At 41.2% G+C, this 17340-nt stretch overlaps 1 protein-coding gene, 1 non-coding gene and 1 pseudogene across 15 annotated transcripts in view; 1 reads left to right on the forward strand and 2 right to left on the reverse strand.

Annotated features, from left to right (window-relative positions):
• Positions 1-6073, reverse strand: part of TIA1 (TIA1 cytotoxic granule associated RNA binding protein) — a 55259-nt gene extending 49186 nt beyond the window's left edge. For 3 of the 14 annotated variants that reach the window (XR_011569330.1, XR_011569329.1, XM_070798927.1), the window contains exon 1: positions 5766-6060. Coding sequence is in view for 10 of the 14 variants with exons in the window: in XM_070798927.1 (XP_070655028.1) it covers positions 5766-5791 (26 nt within the window). In the remaining 4 variants the exon portion in view is untranslated. Of the gene's footprint in view, positions 1-5765 lie in introns of all 14 variants that reach the window. The other 11 variants (XM_070798924.1, XM_070798923.1, XM_070798926.1 and 8 more) reach the window with 8 other exon arrangements.
• A 255-nt stretch (positions 6074-6328) lies between these two features.
• Positions 6329-6399, reverse strand: TRNAG-CCC (transfer RNA glycine (anticodon CCC)). Its single transcript has one exon. It is a non-coding gene; the product is annotated as a tRNA-Gly (tRNA).
• Positions 6400-6544: 145 nt separating this feature from the next.
• Positions 6545-14800, forward strand: LOC109566250 (phagosome assembly factor 1-like; annotated as a pseudogene).
• The last annotated feature ends 2540 nt before the right edge of the window (positions 14801-17340 follow it).

The raw sequence follows: 17340 nt of genomic DNA on the forward strand, positions 1-17340 counted from the left end.
CAAAGACAGGGATTAGAAGCAGAAACGGAAGAGAATCCACTTTGGTGGCAAACAGCAGCAGAGTCCCATGTCCAGTGGAAGTTGAAGTTGTAATACCAGGCCCTCACTGTATGTGGTAGGAGTATGCTTTCTGGGATAGTCTATAGCTTGATTAGAACTGTGGGCCTGACAGTTGTCTCTCTTTCCTGAACATTTTCTAAGCCAGGTTCCATAAACTTCCTCCAAATTCTGAAAGTGTCCTCTCTCTCTGTATATATATATTTTTAAGGAAGCATGATTGAACAATTCTGAAGCTACTTTTTGAAATTCTAAGACTGAGCAAATAAGTGAATATACTGGGAATATATATACTGGCAATAGAAGCCAAGTTCTTCACAGTTGGGAGAATGGAGTTACAAATACAGAGAGGGGAAAGAACAGAATGAACTCTGTAGCATCAGACTAGAATTGGAAGTATCAGTGCAAACTCTTGGGCATGTGTATCTCATTCATTTCCCAGCTCTAACCTCCAAGTGGGCCTGGTTCAAGGACCTAATGAAGCTCAGCTTCTTGATGTCTCACTGCGGAAAGAACTCAGTGAGACAAAGTGATAGGTAACAAGTGGATTTATTCACAGAGAAACACTTCACAGATAAGAGTATGGCCCCAGTATCTTTTTCTTAAAATCAAATTCCTTTCATGCTTAAATTTTTTTGCAGCAATGCATTTAAAGAAATTCTGATGGATACCAAAATTGATTCTGGAGCAGCTGAAAGCCAAGATTTCTTGTCACCATGTTGAATAGACTACTAAACCAAAATGTACATTTCTTACATTTATGTAGTTATAGTTTTTCAAGATGCTTTTTATTCAAAAACATTAAAATATCCTTTTCTAGGTGTTCCATGAACTTCTTGTTAACAGCCTAGATTGAAGTATGTCATGTTGATATTTATAACATCACCTCTGAGATCATGCACCAATATCATACAAAACTGCAAAGTAAATGTTCTCCTTAGGCAACTGGATAAAATATGAACTATGTATTGGTTAAAAACACTCTATCAATGTAGTTTCCTTAGTATGAAAATTATATTGTGGTTATATAAGAGAATGCCCCAATTTTTAGATTTATTTAAGCCCTAAATGTATTGATGTTTTCTCAAATGGTTCAGCAAATGTGGCTATTAGCAATTGGTAATTCCACATGAAAGGTATCTAAGTCTTAAATGCACTATTTTTGCTACATTTCCATAGGTTTTAAATTTTTCAAAATAAAGTTACCTGAGACGTTTCAATGGGAAAAGTCATCAATGCCAGTAAAAACTTGACAGCTCTGGGATAGGACTTCATGTCAATTTAACATATACATTATTTTAAGGTGATATTAAGTTCAAATAGTTGTAACACTAGAATCTAAAACACTTTAAGTATTTATTAGTACAGCTCTGGAAAATTTAACTTACAAAGAAAAATCTGCAAGGCAGAATGCTGTATTGGGTTTGTTTTGAGCCACAATCATTGTATAAAAATGTAGAATTTGATATGAAGCCTCTGAAAATTTGAGTGAAAAACATGAATAAATAGGTTTTAATCTAATGATAAATTTCATAAGAGTAGAGACATATTTTCATTCATATCTACTACTTAGAACTCTGCCTGGAATATTCTAGGTGCTCTATAAATACTTGTTAAAGAGATAACTGTAGCTGATTCACTCGGCTGTACAGCAGAAACTAACACAACACTGTAAAGCAATTATACTCCAATAAAAAAATAAAAATTTAAAAGAGGTAACTGTATTCTCTTAGAATTATTTTTGAACATTTGCAATGTGATAGAAAATTAATCCATTTTGCTGGAGTTATTCTAGTTCAGGGGTAGAGGTGTATGTCTCTTGCTAATTATGAAATTATGACAAGGATATATTGTACACCACAGGAAATATAGTCAACATTTTATACTAAAATAGCAATATATTTTATAACTATAAATGGAGTATAACCTTTAAAATTATACACTAGTAATTTATATAATACAGTGTATCAATTATATCTCAATTAAAAAAGGAATTATGTACAACAGTAAATACTTGTTTTACATACTATGTATGTATTAGTCGCTCAGTCGTGTCTGACTCTTTGCGACCCCATGGACTGTAGCCTCCCAGGCTTCTCTGTCCATGGGATTCTCCAGGTAAGAATACTGGAGTGGGTTGCCATCTCCTTCTCCAGGGGATCTTTCTGACCCAGGGACCAAACCCAGGTCTTCTGCATTGCAGGTAGATTCTTTACCATCTGAGCTGCCTGCGAACCCCCAAAGTATCTGCAGCTCAAGACAATATTCTGGTTTCCTTTACATCCAAGTCCTTTACCTGGGGTTTGCTTCTGATGGGAGGAGGGACACCTTTTGCTGCCATGATGGGCTGGACAGGCAGAGGAGGATAAAATGGGTGCAGGCCAGTGTCTGTTCTTTTCTCATGTGTTGGGGAGATGATTCTGCTCTTGCCAGATGGTATCTAATCTCTCCATGAACAATCTAGCAAGCTCCATTGAAGCTGAGGATGGAACTTGGTAAGAGCCATGTGGCACATAATATAAATATTATATGCCAGCATCATAACCTTATAACAACTGTCTCTTCTTCACAAAAGACCGCTGCATGATAGCAGAAATCCTTTATTAGTTGGCATCTCCTTCACTTGGATATCAGACCATATGCAGTCATCCATCCCTTGTTACTCTGAAGGGATTGGTTCTTGGACCTGCCTCTTCCCATGGATACCAAAACCCATGGATGCCCAAGTTTCTTCCATTTGGCTTGTCATATTGAGGGTTTCACATCAGTGGATACAAAGGGCCAATTGTAAACAAATCAGTCTGAAGAAAAAACTTGCCAGGTGGCGCAGAGGTAAAGAATCAGTATGCAATGCAAAAGATAAGGGAGATGGGAGACAAATTCGCTCCAGTATGCTTGCCTGGACAATCCCATGGACAGAGGAGCCTGGCGAGCTACAATCCATGGGGTCACAGAGTCTGACACAACTGAGCACACACAAACATGCCCTGAAGACTTACTAAGACATTCAGGCTCTCAAGGCAGTTCTCATTTTTATTTTGCAACAAACTAACATTCTAGATGACTGATAATTACGCATTTGCAAATTAAAGTTATTGTCAACTTCACTCTCACATTCAACATCAAACCACTGGCAATTCCTGTAGCTTTATTTTCAAAATGTATCCCGAATCAAATCGCTTCTCACAATATGGTTGACCCTTGAACAACATGGGTTTGAACTGCGTGGATCCATTCATTCATATACATGTATTTTTTTCCACTAAATATGTACTACACAATCCACAACTGGTTGAATCCACAGATGCAGAGGCCCAACTGTAAAAGTTCTGCATGGATTTTTGATTGCTCAAGGGCTATAGCTCCTAACCCTTGCATTGTTCAAGGGTAAACTGTACCATTTCCAGAGTACTGCTGACAAGAAACTGAATCCTGGCGGTCTCCAAAGAGGCAGTGCTGAACACGCATTTGGGGCAAATGAAGGTATTTCCTCTGAGCCATTTAGGTACACAGGCAATACTGAAATTCAGACTATATCTTACCCTCAAGAATGAGTAAATCTTGATTCACTGCTTGAAACTATACCCGTTTTTAAAACAATTTTATTGATCACTTACCATGGATCAGACATTGCCAAGAACATATTAAGAGTCTCTGACTCCGAAGGTTATTCACACAAACATTTTGTATTAAAAGTAAAAACGTTGCTGGCAAAACTTAGGGATGAGTACCTACTCATATTTAATCAGGATTGGTTTGACTGGAAGAATGGGAGCTTTGGTTGAGAAAGGTAGAAGCAAGGGAGGAGATATTAGGAAATGTTAAAGTATGGACAACTTGGGGAAGATTCTTGGATGTGGTGTTCTGGTAGTATACAAGGCAAAATCAGTCATAAATGTGAGTCAAAGCTGAGGACTGCAAAGTGGCAGGCTGATGAACAAAAAGGTGTATGACTTGGGATGACTTACTTAAATTCTAATCTCAGCTTTTCCTCAAATGCAAAATGGACACATTTACTGCAGAATTCTGATGAGGATTAAACAAGCACATGAAAGGCTTAACAGCGAACGCAAGTATTTGTTGAATAAAACTTCCTTCATTAATTCTCCCACAATGGCTGGTCCTCTGTCCCCAGACTAGTACTGCATGTTTCTGTAGACTGACCTGGGAAAGCGGAAGTTGTCTTCATTATTTGATATTCCCAAATCAACATACTAAAAAGGTTAAGTTCTCAGATTATTTTTGGCAGTTTCTGAAATTAAAAATTTTGAAATAAGAACCTTGAAGACATCATAATATAAAAAAAGACAGGCAGTTTCTTAATTCAGTATGCTGTTGGATATCATACTTGTAGTGAAGAGACAAAAGGGAAAAAAGGGTTCCATAAACTCTATGGGGTTAATGATTTTTTTTCCCCAGGGAGTATTCATCTACAGATACAATTTTTCAAAAAACAAAAGTCATGTGCTAATTGCTGCATCCTAGTACTAAAGGGCACTAACATGAGATAAAATAGCAAAAAATTGTACTTATTTATTAAGAAAAGAGTGACTATATTTCTCATAGATTACATAACAAAACTATTTTTTGGCGCTAAAAAAATAATTGACTACATTGTATTTCATAACAACTATAATATGCCGAGTTGCAAAAAGAAACCTAAGAGTGTATTTTTTTTTTAATGCAGAGGGTTCTCAAATTGCCAGTATTCGAAGAATAAAAATAAGAAAGCTACGTCAAAAATTGGGCTTTTTCTTATTTTCGAGAAGAGTAACAAAGGCAGGATCACCTCATCGGATAGTACTTCGAAAAACAAAGGAGAATGCCTGGGGCGGGGGGAAAGCTACGCTACAAAGAAATGATCCCAAACTAAAACCACTTAACACTACAAAAATTCAGAGGTGACTAAATATTTTAGTTAAGGTACTTATCAATTGTTGCTTTATTAAAAACTCCCCGCTCCTTCAACGACATGTCAATCACAAAAGTAGCAAGCGAAGATAAAAGAGCATTAAATCCACTTCCCCTCAGTTGATATATACCTCCGGGTGAGAGTTCCATTTTAAAAAAGCAGTTTCAAAATCCTTAGGGGTCCGATTTGGGGCTTTTTGATCGGGGATGGGGGGTTGCCACAGAAAAAGAGCCAAAGTTTAAGAAAAAACAATTGACTTTTTCCCAGTTGGCAACTGCGAGAGTAAAGTTTACACCCCTGAAAATGAGTACACGGATTTTCAAGACAAAAATTCTTATCAATAAAAAGAAAATGAAAGGAAGAGTATCTGGAGAAAATCAAAGTAAAATGAAAGCGAGACGGTTGTAAAAATCAGAATAGGTTCATCAAGAAGCGGGGGAAGGGATGCAGGAGAGAAAGAAAGCATGGGACAAAAAGGCTCGCCGAGTTCTAAAAAGAGGTTTGAATGAAAGTCTCTTCTCCAGGCCGAAGGCCGCCGAGGGCCCGGGACGAGGCCAAAGGCCAGGCTGTAGGGGCAGTTAGGTGTACGGACTAATTTAGAGGCTGAGCCCCATCTCCTTCCATTTGGTTCTCACTGCCTGGGTGTCGGTCCCTAGACATCCAGGTGAGCGCCAGAGAGAGTAACCTTGATAACGCGGCGTCCACGGGGAACAATAGGCTGGGGAGCGGCGCAGAGCCGAAGGCTCGCTCCGGGACGATCACCATCCCGCCCCCCTCATCGCTGCCCCAGACTCACAGAGTCTTAGGCATTTCGTCCTCCATGGCTGCTGCTGTCGCGGCGGCGCCTCCAGGTCCAGCTCCCTACCCTTTACTACCTCACAAATCTTTTGACCAGCTATGGCTGAGGGGTAGCCGGGATTCTCGGCTGACCGGAGGTTACCCCGCCTCCTTCTTCGGCGGCAATTACACTCAACTGCCGGGCCCAGCGCGAACAATGAAGCCCCAATACAAGATGGCGGCGAGCCGGGAGCCTTGGAGCAGCCAGGGAAGTGACCCGGGCCGCGCAGGCGCAGAGAAATTTTGCACTTTCAACCTCCTGGCCGCCAGGCTGCACCTCAGTCCTTATATTCACTTGTTGCGCAGCCGTGCTTCCAACGACGCCAGGGGGTTGTCTCAGACTGCGCAGGCGTAAAGGTTAACTGTTTAATGACTTGAGTAAACGTTTTTGAATTCCACCTCCAGATTCGAATGTGTCAACAGTGATTTATAGTAAAATATAAATCTCCATGGAAATGAAAAGTTGTGTTTCTAGAAGAAGAAAGACTCTAAAAATTACGCAAAGCGGGGACAAAAACGGCGTGCGCCGCCCGGGAATCGAACCCGGGTCGCAAGAATGGGAATCTTGCATGATACCACTACACCAGCGGCGCTCACGGAAACTGGTTCTGCCGAAATACCTTAGGACCAAGTACACGAGGACGTTCGTTCCCAAATTAGGAAGATTTAGTCATTTAAAAATAAAAGTTTACCGAGAGTCTCCATAATCTGTTACTTTTCAGGTAAGAGATGATTTCTTTTCTTTCATTTTGGTACGGTTGAATGGATGTTCCTACTTTTTCTGTATGAAAAATCTCACTTAAAAAAAAATTTTTTTTTTTTTTTTTTGGAATTTAAAAGAGTTTCCCGGAGTTTGCTAGTAGTCCAGTATTTAGGACTCCACGCTTTCACTGCCGAAATCAGGTTTAAACTCTGGTTAAGTATTCCCCAAGTCACGCGGCGCAGCCGGAAAAAAAAAGTAAAGAGTTTCATTAAGAATTTGTCCTCTTGGTGTTAACCAAATTTTTGAGCCAGGAATATATTCCAGATCTTTGAGGAATTTTTCTTTATATTTGAATTTCCTTGGTATAATCAATGTACATTGGAAAATATTTAAGAAACAGTTATTAAATACAGATCAATCCAAGAGTTCTAAAACTGAAGGAATAAGAAGATATACAAATTTTTATCCTCTTCCAGGGAGGCAGAAAAATGTATGTCAGTATACTCATTACGCATTTTGTATTGCATTTTAAATTATGTAAAAAATTTTTTAAACATTGGGAAATGTACATGCCCAAAAATGTGATGTTTTCTTTGAAGTAGTTCATTTAGACTGCAGCATTTTTAGATAATCATTTTTGAAATTGAATTTAGACTCTGTGGTACATTGTTGGGATTTTATTCAAAGACATCAAGTAATAATATTTTGAGGGTGAACAATATAAATTTTTAAAATGTGTAATTCAGGAATTTCCTGTGGCCTAAAGGTTAGGGTTCTGGGGTTTTTTTTACTGCCATGGCCTCGGTTCAATCCCTGGTCTGGAAACTGAGATACTGTATACCATCAGTCAAAGGAAAAAAAGTGTATAATCCAATGGTTTTTTAGTATATTTACAGAGGTATGCACCCATTCTATAATCAGTTTTAAAACATTTTCACCGCCCCCCCACCAAAGGAAACCCTTACCAATTAGAAGTCACTCCCAATACCCCATCTCACTCCTCCTCCCCAATCCACTGATCTTCCCTCTCTACAGATTTGTCTGTTCTGAACATTTCACATTGTCCACAAAAAAATGATTAATGGTTAATCTAAGAAAGAAATAGAGGAACCTCCTTGGTGGTCCAGTAGTTAAGACTCTGTTCCCTCATCAGGGAACTGGATCCCATGTGCCACAACTAAGAATTCAAATGCCACAACTAAAGAGGCCACAGGCCACAACTAAAAATTATATATTATATATATATATGTCTCCTGCATATGGCAATTAATACCTAGTGCAGCAAGATATTAAATAAACAGGTAATTAAAAAAAAAGAAATAGAGAATTTTATTCAAGCCAATTTATAATCAAGAGGATTCTAACCCAGGAGACAGTCTCTCAGCAAGCTCTGAGGATTTTCTGCCCATTAGAGGTTAGTGCTCAGGGCTGCCCCATGCTGCTGCTGGTGAGGGAGCTCCAGCCCTTGTGCACAGGAGGCCACCCCGGCCTGGTGGGCCCAATCAATGGTGGATCTGGAGGTGGTGCCTGAGCGCTCTCTGGGGAAAGAGCAATATGTATTGGCACTGGTCTCCTCTTTTAAGCATGACCTCATCCATAACCTGACTCGGGAGAGGATCAAACTACTGTTTGAAGCTTTCAATCAGAAACTTAAGGTGATTCAAATATATCACTTGACTAATAGATAGGGAAACAGTGGAAACAGTGTCAGACTTTATTTTGGGGGGCTCCAAAATCACTGCAGATGGTGACTGCAGCCATGAAATTAAAAGACACTTACTCCTTGGAAGGAAAGTTTTGACCAACCTAGATAGCATATTCAAAAGCAGAGACATTACTTTGCCAACAAAGGTTCGTCTAGTCAAGGCTATGGTTTTTCCCGTGGTCATGTATGGATGTGAGAGTTGGACTGTGAAGAAGGCTGAGCGCCGAAGAATTGATGCCTTTGAACTGTGGTGTTGGAGAAGACTCTTGAGAGTCCCTTGGACTGCAAGGAGATCCAACCAGTCCATTCTGAAGGAGATCAGCCCTGGGATTTCTTTGGAAGGAATGATGCTAAAGCTGAAACTCCTCTTGCGAAGAGTTGACTCATTGGAAAAGACTCTGATGCTGGGAGGGATTGGGGGCAGGAGAAGAAGGGGACAACAGAGGATGAGATGGCTGGATGGCATCACTGACTCAATGGACATGAGTCTGGGTGAACTCCGGGAGTTGGTGATGGATAGGGAGGCCTGGCGTGCTCCAATTCATGGGGTCGCAAAGAGTCGGACACGACTGAGCTACTGAACTGAACTGAAAGTACAGTTAAACTATTGTGGTGTGCATTTTAATTGAGCAGATTGACCAGTCTTCGGTGCAACCCATCCTGGAGTGGACAACTCCACTGCACAGCTTTTTCAGCTCAGCCTCAGAGGACTGTCTTTCTCTTTTCAGCTAGACTCATGCACCAAGTTTCCTGAGTATGAGCCCAATTTTGCCCATGTTCTGGCTTCTCTCCAGGTACCCCACAGAGCAACTGTGAGATGAATGTACATGTACAGTGGAAACAGCCTACAGGATACCGAGGCTCCCATGATGCCCCTGAGATGTTTCCCGGGCAACATGTATGCTGAGAGTGTAGATAATCTTTGATATGAAAGTGGATCCTCAGGTTTACAACTTTGCCTACTTGCCACAGGTGTGGACCCAACTTATTACCAGATGGCCCAGATGCAGGTATTTGAAATCTTAGTATATTTTGGCGATTCCTGCCAAGATGTTCTTAGCACGCTTGACTCTCCACACAAGGTCTTCTACAAGTCAGAAGACAAGATGAAGATTCTTTCTCCTTCGCCTCACAAGCAAGTTCCATCCAAGTGTAATGACTACGGTTTCTTTTTGGCTGCTCTGAGTCTTCCTTAACAGCTTGTGAACTGTTTTGTTGTGGAGCACAGGCTCTAGAGCATGTGGGCTTAGTTTCCCTGGGCTATGTGGGATCCCACCAGGGATGGGACCCATGTCCTGCTTTGGAACGTGGATTCTTAGGTACTGGACCACCAGGGAAGTCCCATGACTGCTTTTTAACTACTTCACTCTCAGAATGAACATCTGCTTTGATGGGAATACACACAAAATGAAGAGGTTTGTCCTACACACCAGTTACCCTAGACATTATAATTTTAATATGTATCACTACAGTGAATTCAAGATTCCACTATCTGTAAAGAGAGAAAACACAGAGGGTCAGACAGAAACACACATGACCTACAGCAAGTGGGACAACATTCAGGAGCTTCTGGGCCATCCTGTGGGGTGGGGGTGGGGGTGGGGGGAACCTGTTGTCTTGCACAAGTCCTCCTGCCCAAACAATTCCAACCCATTTGGCTCCACATTCTGCTTTGGCCTTAAACAGATGGTCTCTGAGGTCAGGCAGAACAGCCACATTGCCTTGGTAACTCCCTATGGCCCTCCAGGCTTGGTGCCCACCTGAGAACCATGGAGCTGTACTCTAGGAACATCAGGACCCATGAAACTGCTACTCCATGAAACTGTACCACATACTATTCAGCAGGCCACCCTGTGGGTTTTCCTGGACACCTCGCCAGTGTGGAAGGGCTATTGTGATATGTTAAGGTGGGGCTCAGGCTGGGTGCTCTGCCATGAGGTGAGAGGTCCAGATATTCCTCTGTCCCCCATTCTCACCTGCTGGTGCCAACAGGGGCCACAGACTACAAAGAGAAGTGCAACTGTGCATCTTGATACCCAGACCCAGGAGCTCTCAACTAACATGTAAGGAGACAGGGCTCTGTCTTTCCTGTCCCACGCACCCTGGGAAAAGTCTTTTTGGGGACTCTTTCTGTGATTGAGGACACAGGCATTCAGGATAAGAACAAGGTCCTGCCTTTGGCCCAGCATGGCCATGTGACCATTAAGGCAAGCAGGGAGCATGCCCATAGTACTTAGTGGTGACTTTTTTTGCACTACATCCACATTAGTTACTTGATGAGCTGGTGGTGGCCAGGATGGCCCACCTACCCTTCCCTGTTTCTTTCTTGTATGTGCTCCCTGCCAGGCCTAGTGGGCACACCCAACTGGTTGAAACACAACTTTCTACCATCAAGGTATGTGCCCAGACCTGGTTCCCACTGCTCTTGGAGCCAGCCTGAAAAGTTGCCTGTTTCCTGACTCTTCCCCAACCTGGCTGGTAGGACTGCATGTTTCCATCCTGTTTGCCTCTTTCATTTAATGCCAAGGTTTTAGCTAAAGACATCTTCCTTCTTTTGCGTGTGTTTCAGCATTCTGTTCTGCACTGTGGGCTTGGCTCTCCTGCCCTGACTCTGGACAGTGTCTCCTGGCCAGGCCCATTCATGGTGCAAGGCCTCTGGGGCTCAAGGAGGGCTGGGCTGCTCAGTCTCTCTGTGGGATTTGCTAAAGAAAGTAGCATATGTGTTTTAAAAAATTAATCCTTTTGAAAAGAATTGAGAAGTTTATAATTTTACCCTGTTTTTAATATTTTGGCTTAGCAACTTGTGACACATAGATGAGAATTTTGAGAGTTTTCACCTGTGTGTACAGATTTTTGTAAGTACAACTCTTTTGTAATAAACTTATGTACAGCCTCACCCTGTAGAGTTTTTAACAACGAGTGTGCAGAGGACCTGCCCTGGGCTCCTTTGTGGCGCCCGGGCCGATAGCCAAGCTTATGTGGCATTCCCATAACTTTGTGACTAATTGTTTTCCTATGTAGACTGTGGCCTGGCCAAAGACCCGCACACATCCCGCTCTGGGGCAGCCAGAACTGTTCCCATCCTCCTAGAATGAGGGAACATTCCTCATGCCCTGCCCATAGTCCTCCTCCTATGGCTTCAGCAACAGCTCACCTTGTGCTGTTGCTGGAATGTTAGCACTTAAAAAAAAAAAAGAAAAAGAAATTAATGCAAAGTTATATACATTTTGAAGACAAAACAAATGATGACAGTTTGCATCGTCCAAATCTGCATGTACAGATGCAGATTAAGGATTAAGAAAGAAATGTGGGAATTCCCTGGAGGTCCAGTGGTTAGGACTCAGTGCTTTCGTTGCCCAGGACTGTGTTCAATCCCTGGTTGGGGAACTAAAATCATGCATGGTGTATGGTACACCCCAAAAATAATAATAATAAATAAAATAAGAAGAACATTTGAGCTAGAAATGAAAACCCTCTTCAGTTGAGAAGGAAAAGAAATAAAACATCCCCATGCTCAATCCCTCACGTTATATCCTAAGGAATTACTTTTCTGGTGCCAGAAATACTTGCTCTTTACCATCAAGCAGGAATTCCTGTGTCTTTTAAGGAAATCTGGTTAACACATAATTGCGGAAGCACAGTGCACACTAAAGAGAAGTAGTGGCCTAAGTGAGCAGAGAGAGTTTTATGTTTAAATTTTTTTGTCGTGCCTTAAAAATGATTTTATTTCATTAACTCCTTCTTTTGATCCTTAATCTTTTGATAGGAGGCATTTGGTAATCAAATATTTGGTTCCTTGATGCCACCCAGAATGGTTGCTTACCTGCTCTAGGACCATCATATCCCTCCATTCCTGGTTCTAAAAGTCTGCTCTTTCTTTCCTTTTAGGGGGGATTGTACTAGTAGAGGGGCTTCCTCTGTGGCTGAGTGGTAAAGAATCTGCCTGCAGTGCAGGAGCCACAGGAGACTCGGGTTTGTCCCCTGGGTTGGGAAGACCCTCTGGAGGAGGACAAGGCAACCTACTCCAGTATTATTTCCTGGAGAATCCCATGGATGGAGGAGCCTGGTAGGCTGCAGTCCATGGGGTCGCTAAGAGTCGGAAATGACTGAGCAACTTCACTTTCACTTTTCACTTTCATGCATTGGAGAAGGAAATGGCACCCCACTCCAGTACTCTTGCCTGGAAAATCCCATGGACGGAGGGCCTGGTGGGCTGTAGTCCATGGGATTGCTAAGAGTCGGACACGACTGAGCGACTTCACTTTCACTTTTCACTTTCATGCATTGGAGAAGGAAATGGCAACCCACTCCAGTGTTCTCGCCTGGAGAATCCCAGGGATGGGGGAGCCTGGTGGGCTGCGGTCTATGGGGTCTCACAGAGTTGGACACGACTGAAACGACAGCAGCAGCAGCAGTACTAGTAGAGGGGCTTCCTCTGTGGCTGAGTGGTAAAGAATCTGCCTGCAATGCAGGAGCCACAGGAGACTCGGGTTTGTCCCCTGGGTTGGGAAGATCCCCTGAAGGAGAACAAGGCAACCCACTCCAGTATTATTGCCTGGAGAATCCCATGGACACAGAAGCCTGGTAGGGTATAGTCCATAGTGTCTAAGAAGAGTTGGACAGGACTGAAGCGAATTAACACGCATGCATGTACATATTGGTAGAATGTCTGGCAAGGACTAACGGTCAATCCAAATTGTCCAATAGAACTTAAGCCAGTTTTACATTGTATATGCATTGTGAATGTTCATTATTTTATAGGGAACTATAGATGTGATCAATAATTTCAAGCAGTTTAGATGTTACTGTCTTAGTAGAAGTTGGTGATACACAGCATGAAATGCAGGAAGCCATCACTTTATAAGTCACACAAACTGTAATCAAAATTACCATCAATAATAATAATGCCAGGGACTTCTCTGTGGTCCAGTGGGTAAAACTCTGTGCTCCCAATGCAGGGGGCCTGGGTTCGATCCCTGGTCAGGGAATTACATCCTGCATGTTGCAACTAAGACACATGAAAATTGAAGATGCCCTGTGCTGCAACTAAGACCTGGTGCAGTCAAATAAATAAATATATTAAAATGAGTAACAATACCGTTAGTAAAGATACGACCTCTTCCTTCCCAAACCAAACCATTTTCCTCGCATCTCCCCTAAACTCGAAAGAAGGTCATTCAGAGTGGAAATTGAAGCCTTCATTTGTGTCACAATATGGGTTATATTAGAAGCCTCTTGGGAAGCAGTTAAAAATATCCAGGGCCACGGAATTTTCTCATCATGGAAACTTATGAATTAAGCAAGCTAATGACTTGGTTACTATCATTTAAGGCTTGCTGGGTGAGTTTTGTTAAAGTCTCTGTGAATGATGACATCTTCAAATGAAGGAATAAATTCGTTGACTAAGTGATCATACCAGTGGAAGACTGATCCCTGTGTGTTCACTTTAAAGGCAGATTGACAGGGGCAGTTTCAAAGGCTACCTCCTCTACGTGACCTTGAGCATGAGTAAAGCTAATAGTGCATCTTTCTAACCAGCCTGGGGAGAGCCAAGGCCATAAATTTGTTCCATGAATTCACTGAATCTTAGTAGGAGCTAACTAATATTTTAGCATCTAGTGAAAAGGAGTATTTATGGCCATACTCCAAACAAATGTCATTAACTGGCTGGATAAGAGAGTCCCACTTAGTGATATCAGCAGTAGCTTATGCAGTCCTAGAGTATCTTTCTTCTAAAATAAAATTTCTAAGCGCCATCCAATTAGAGCCTTGGAGAGAAGTCCACTACAGTACACTAGGAAAAGTTGGACATAGGCTATTGACTGTAAAACAATTGAATTAATTTAAAACTCTACATAGGATTTGTGTCCGTGATAGAAAAAAGTTGGTTTATACAAAAGTCCAAGAAATCAGTAAAAAACTATAAATGATCATACACGTCAGGTCCAGCATCTTAGGATAGCTGTCTACCTCTGATATTATCTTCTTGTCCTAGTGTGGGTGTCCGTTTCCCTTCTATATGAGCAATGTATTAAAGTGAGTTGAAGTCAGCAGGTCTCTACCAGCCCAGTGCAGGACCCTTTTGAAGTGGGAAATAAGAATCCAAAAGTCAATTTCCTTCAGTTTTACTGTATGTGAGTTAGTTAAGAATACCTGGTAAGGATCTTCCATCTAGGTTGGAGATAATCCTTTAAATAATGCCTTTCCTAGTATGCATAATCTGCCTGATTACAGGTCATGGGGTACTTGATCTTCACCCAAAGATAGATTTCTGTGATAAGCTTCAGAAAGAAACTTAGAATGCTCTTGAAAAAATTTAAAGTTAACAATAATATAGCATAGTAATGAGAAGCCATTCAGGAAATGAATGTTAGGCAGTAAATTAAAAAAAAAAATGAACACTAAAATTTAATATCCACAAAGTTATATTGTTGAAACATAATTTTTTTTCTCTCTAAAATTATCCTCATTTCCTGATTTTGAGAGAATAGCATTGAAACGTGTATTATACGTGAAACAGATCGCCAGCCCAGGTTCAATGCATGAGACAGGGTGCTCGGGACTGGTGCACTGGGATGACCCTGAGGGATGAGATGGGGAGGGAGGTGGGAGGGGGCTTCAGGATAGGGGACACATGTACACCCATGGCTGATTCATGTCAATGTATGGCAAAAACCACTACAATATTGTAATTAGTCTCCAATTTAAGTAGATAATTTTTTAAAAATAAAAAAATAAAAGGTATCTGGAAAAATAAAATTATCCTCATTTCCACCAAATATAGCCAAATTAAGACTAATTTGTTTGCAAAATAAACCTGGTTTCAATAATTTGTCTTGATTATTCACGTAAGGCACTAGTGATAAAGAACCTGCCTTCCAGTGCAGGAGACATAAGAGATGTGGCTTTGATCCCTGGGTCAGGAAGATCCCCTGGAGGAGGGCATGGCAGTTCACACCAGTATTCTTGCTTAGAGAATCTCATGGACAGAGGAGCCTGGCAGGCTACAGTCCATAGGGTGGCACAGGGTCGGACATGACTGAAGCAACTTAGCAGCAGCAATTGATTCTATAGGCTCTTTAAATTGGCTTTTCTGGAAGTTTTCATAAGGAATCTCAGGCTGAATGTTTAAAAGGATTCTCAAGGGCGGTAAAGCCACCCCAAGGGCTTGCTATTAGATTCTGACTGCGCAGTATCTATAGATTTGGGTGAATTCCTGTCTTGTAGTGGTCTCCAGAATATCTGGAGATTCCTTTACCAGCCAGGAGGTGGAGTTCTTTCTTTACCTAGTAAGGCTGCTGAGAACCCTGCAAGCAGAGTACCAGGTTGTTTCCAAGAGGCTTTATGGTGTCGTAAAGTTCACGTTAGATCTTCAAAGCTGTTTGGTCATATTTGATTCTATAAATACCCTGTAATGTGACATTCAAATAAAAGCCAAAGTAATATTACCAGTGTTTCCAGTTATGCACTCTTATAAGAAAACTTCTCAAATAACTATATTGCTTAAAAATAAGAATATTCACTAAGAGTTTCCAAATTCTGGAATGAGCAGTTATGGAGAAAGGATAAATATTTAAATTCTGCTTAAAAAGGTACAAGTTTCCCTGGTGCCTCAGATGGTAATCTGACAGAATTTCCTGGTGCCTCAGATAGAATCAGCCTGCAATGCAGAAGACCCTGGGTCAGGAAGGTCCCCTGGAGAATGGAATGGCTACTCCACTGTTTTTGCCTTCAGAATTCCATGGACAGAGGAGCCTATGGACAGTCCATAGGGTTGCAAAGAGTCGGATACGACTGAGTGACTAACACCAAGTTACTATAAGTCTTTATTAGCTTAAGGGGAAAGATTTCCTTAAAACTGGAAAACAAATATTGAAAGCCAATAATATTTCAGACAAAAAGTCATAAAAATTATATTCATCAGTCCATTCAGTCCTGTTGTAGCTAATTCTTGTTGATCTTGATTGTCTGTTAAGAGTTTATGAAACCATCATCAGTTTTCCATTAGAATTCTTTAATTTCTTACTCAGATTAGTGGTATGATTTGAAAGTTATTAGAAACTGTACTTGTCAAAAGGTCCTTACTAAGAATATTCTTGAAGATGAAATATCTTTTTCCAAAGTATCAGAGAGCAACAATAGCTGTCTGTTAAATGACAAAAGTCTTTAAAAGGGGTGGTTAAAGATCTATTTACAATATAATTGATGAAAGAATCTTGGTTTCATCAGATCAAGTTCTTTTTCTTGCTAATTTTTTTTAGCATATAATAAGACCTTATTTGACTTATAGTAATGCCCATCACTTCATGGGAAATAGATGGGGAAACAGTGTCAGACTTTATTTTTTGGACTCCAAAATCACTGCAGATGATGATTGCAGCCATGAAATTAAAAGACGCTTACTCCTTGGAAGGAAAGTTATGACCAACCTAGATGGCATATTAAAAAGCAGAGACATTACTTTGTCAACAAAGGTCCGTATAGTCAAGGCTATGGTTTTTTCAGTGGTCAAGTATGGATGTGAGAGTTGGACTGTGAAGAAAGCTGAGCACCGAAGAATTGACGCTTTTGAACTGTGGTGTTGGAGAAGACTCTTGAGAGTCCCTTGGACTGCGAGGAGATCCAACCAGTCCATCCTGAAGGAGATCAGCCCTGGGTGTTCATTGGAATGACTGATGCTGAAGCTGAAACTCCAGTACTTTGGCCACCTCATGCGAAGAGTTGACTCGTTAGAAAAGACCCTGATGCTGGGAGGGATTGGGGACAGCAGGAGAAGGGGACGACAGAGGATGAGATGGCTGGATGGCAGCACCAACTCGAGGGACATGAATTTGGGTAAACTCCGGGAGTTGTTGATGGACAGGGAGGCCTGGCGTACTGCGATTCATGGGGTTGCAAAGAGTCGGACATGACTGAGCGACTGAACTGAGGTGAACTGAACTGAAAACTGTTTTTGAGTATTTTTCAAATCATATGAACCTAAAATTCATTTGAATAAGTTTCTTTTCTATTTCTGAGTATTTACGTAAGAGTTTAATTTTCTTTAAGCCAATTAAATACAGTTAATTTACAAGTTAATTTTGGTAAAGTCATTCACAGTAAAGGTATATCATATCTATAACTTAC

The sequence above is a fragment of the Bos indicus genome, chromosome 11, assembly GCF_029378745.1.
Source record: "Bos indicus isolate NIAB-ARS_2022 breed Sahiwal x Tharparkar chromosome 11, NIAB-ARS_B.indTharparkar_mat_pri_1.0, whole genome shotgun sequence".
Taxonomy (NCBI): domain Eukaryota; kingdom Metazoa; phylum Chordata; class Mammalia; order Artiodactyla; family Bovidae; genus Bos; species Bos indicus.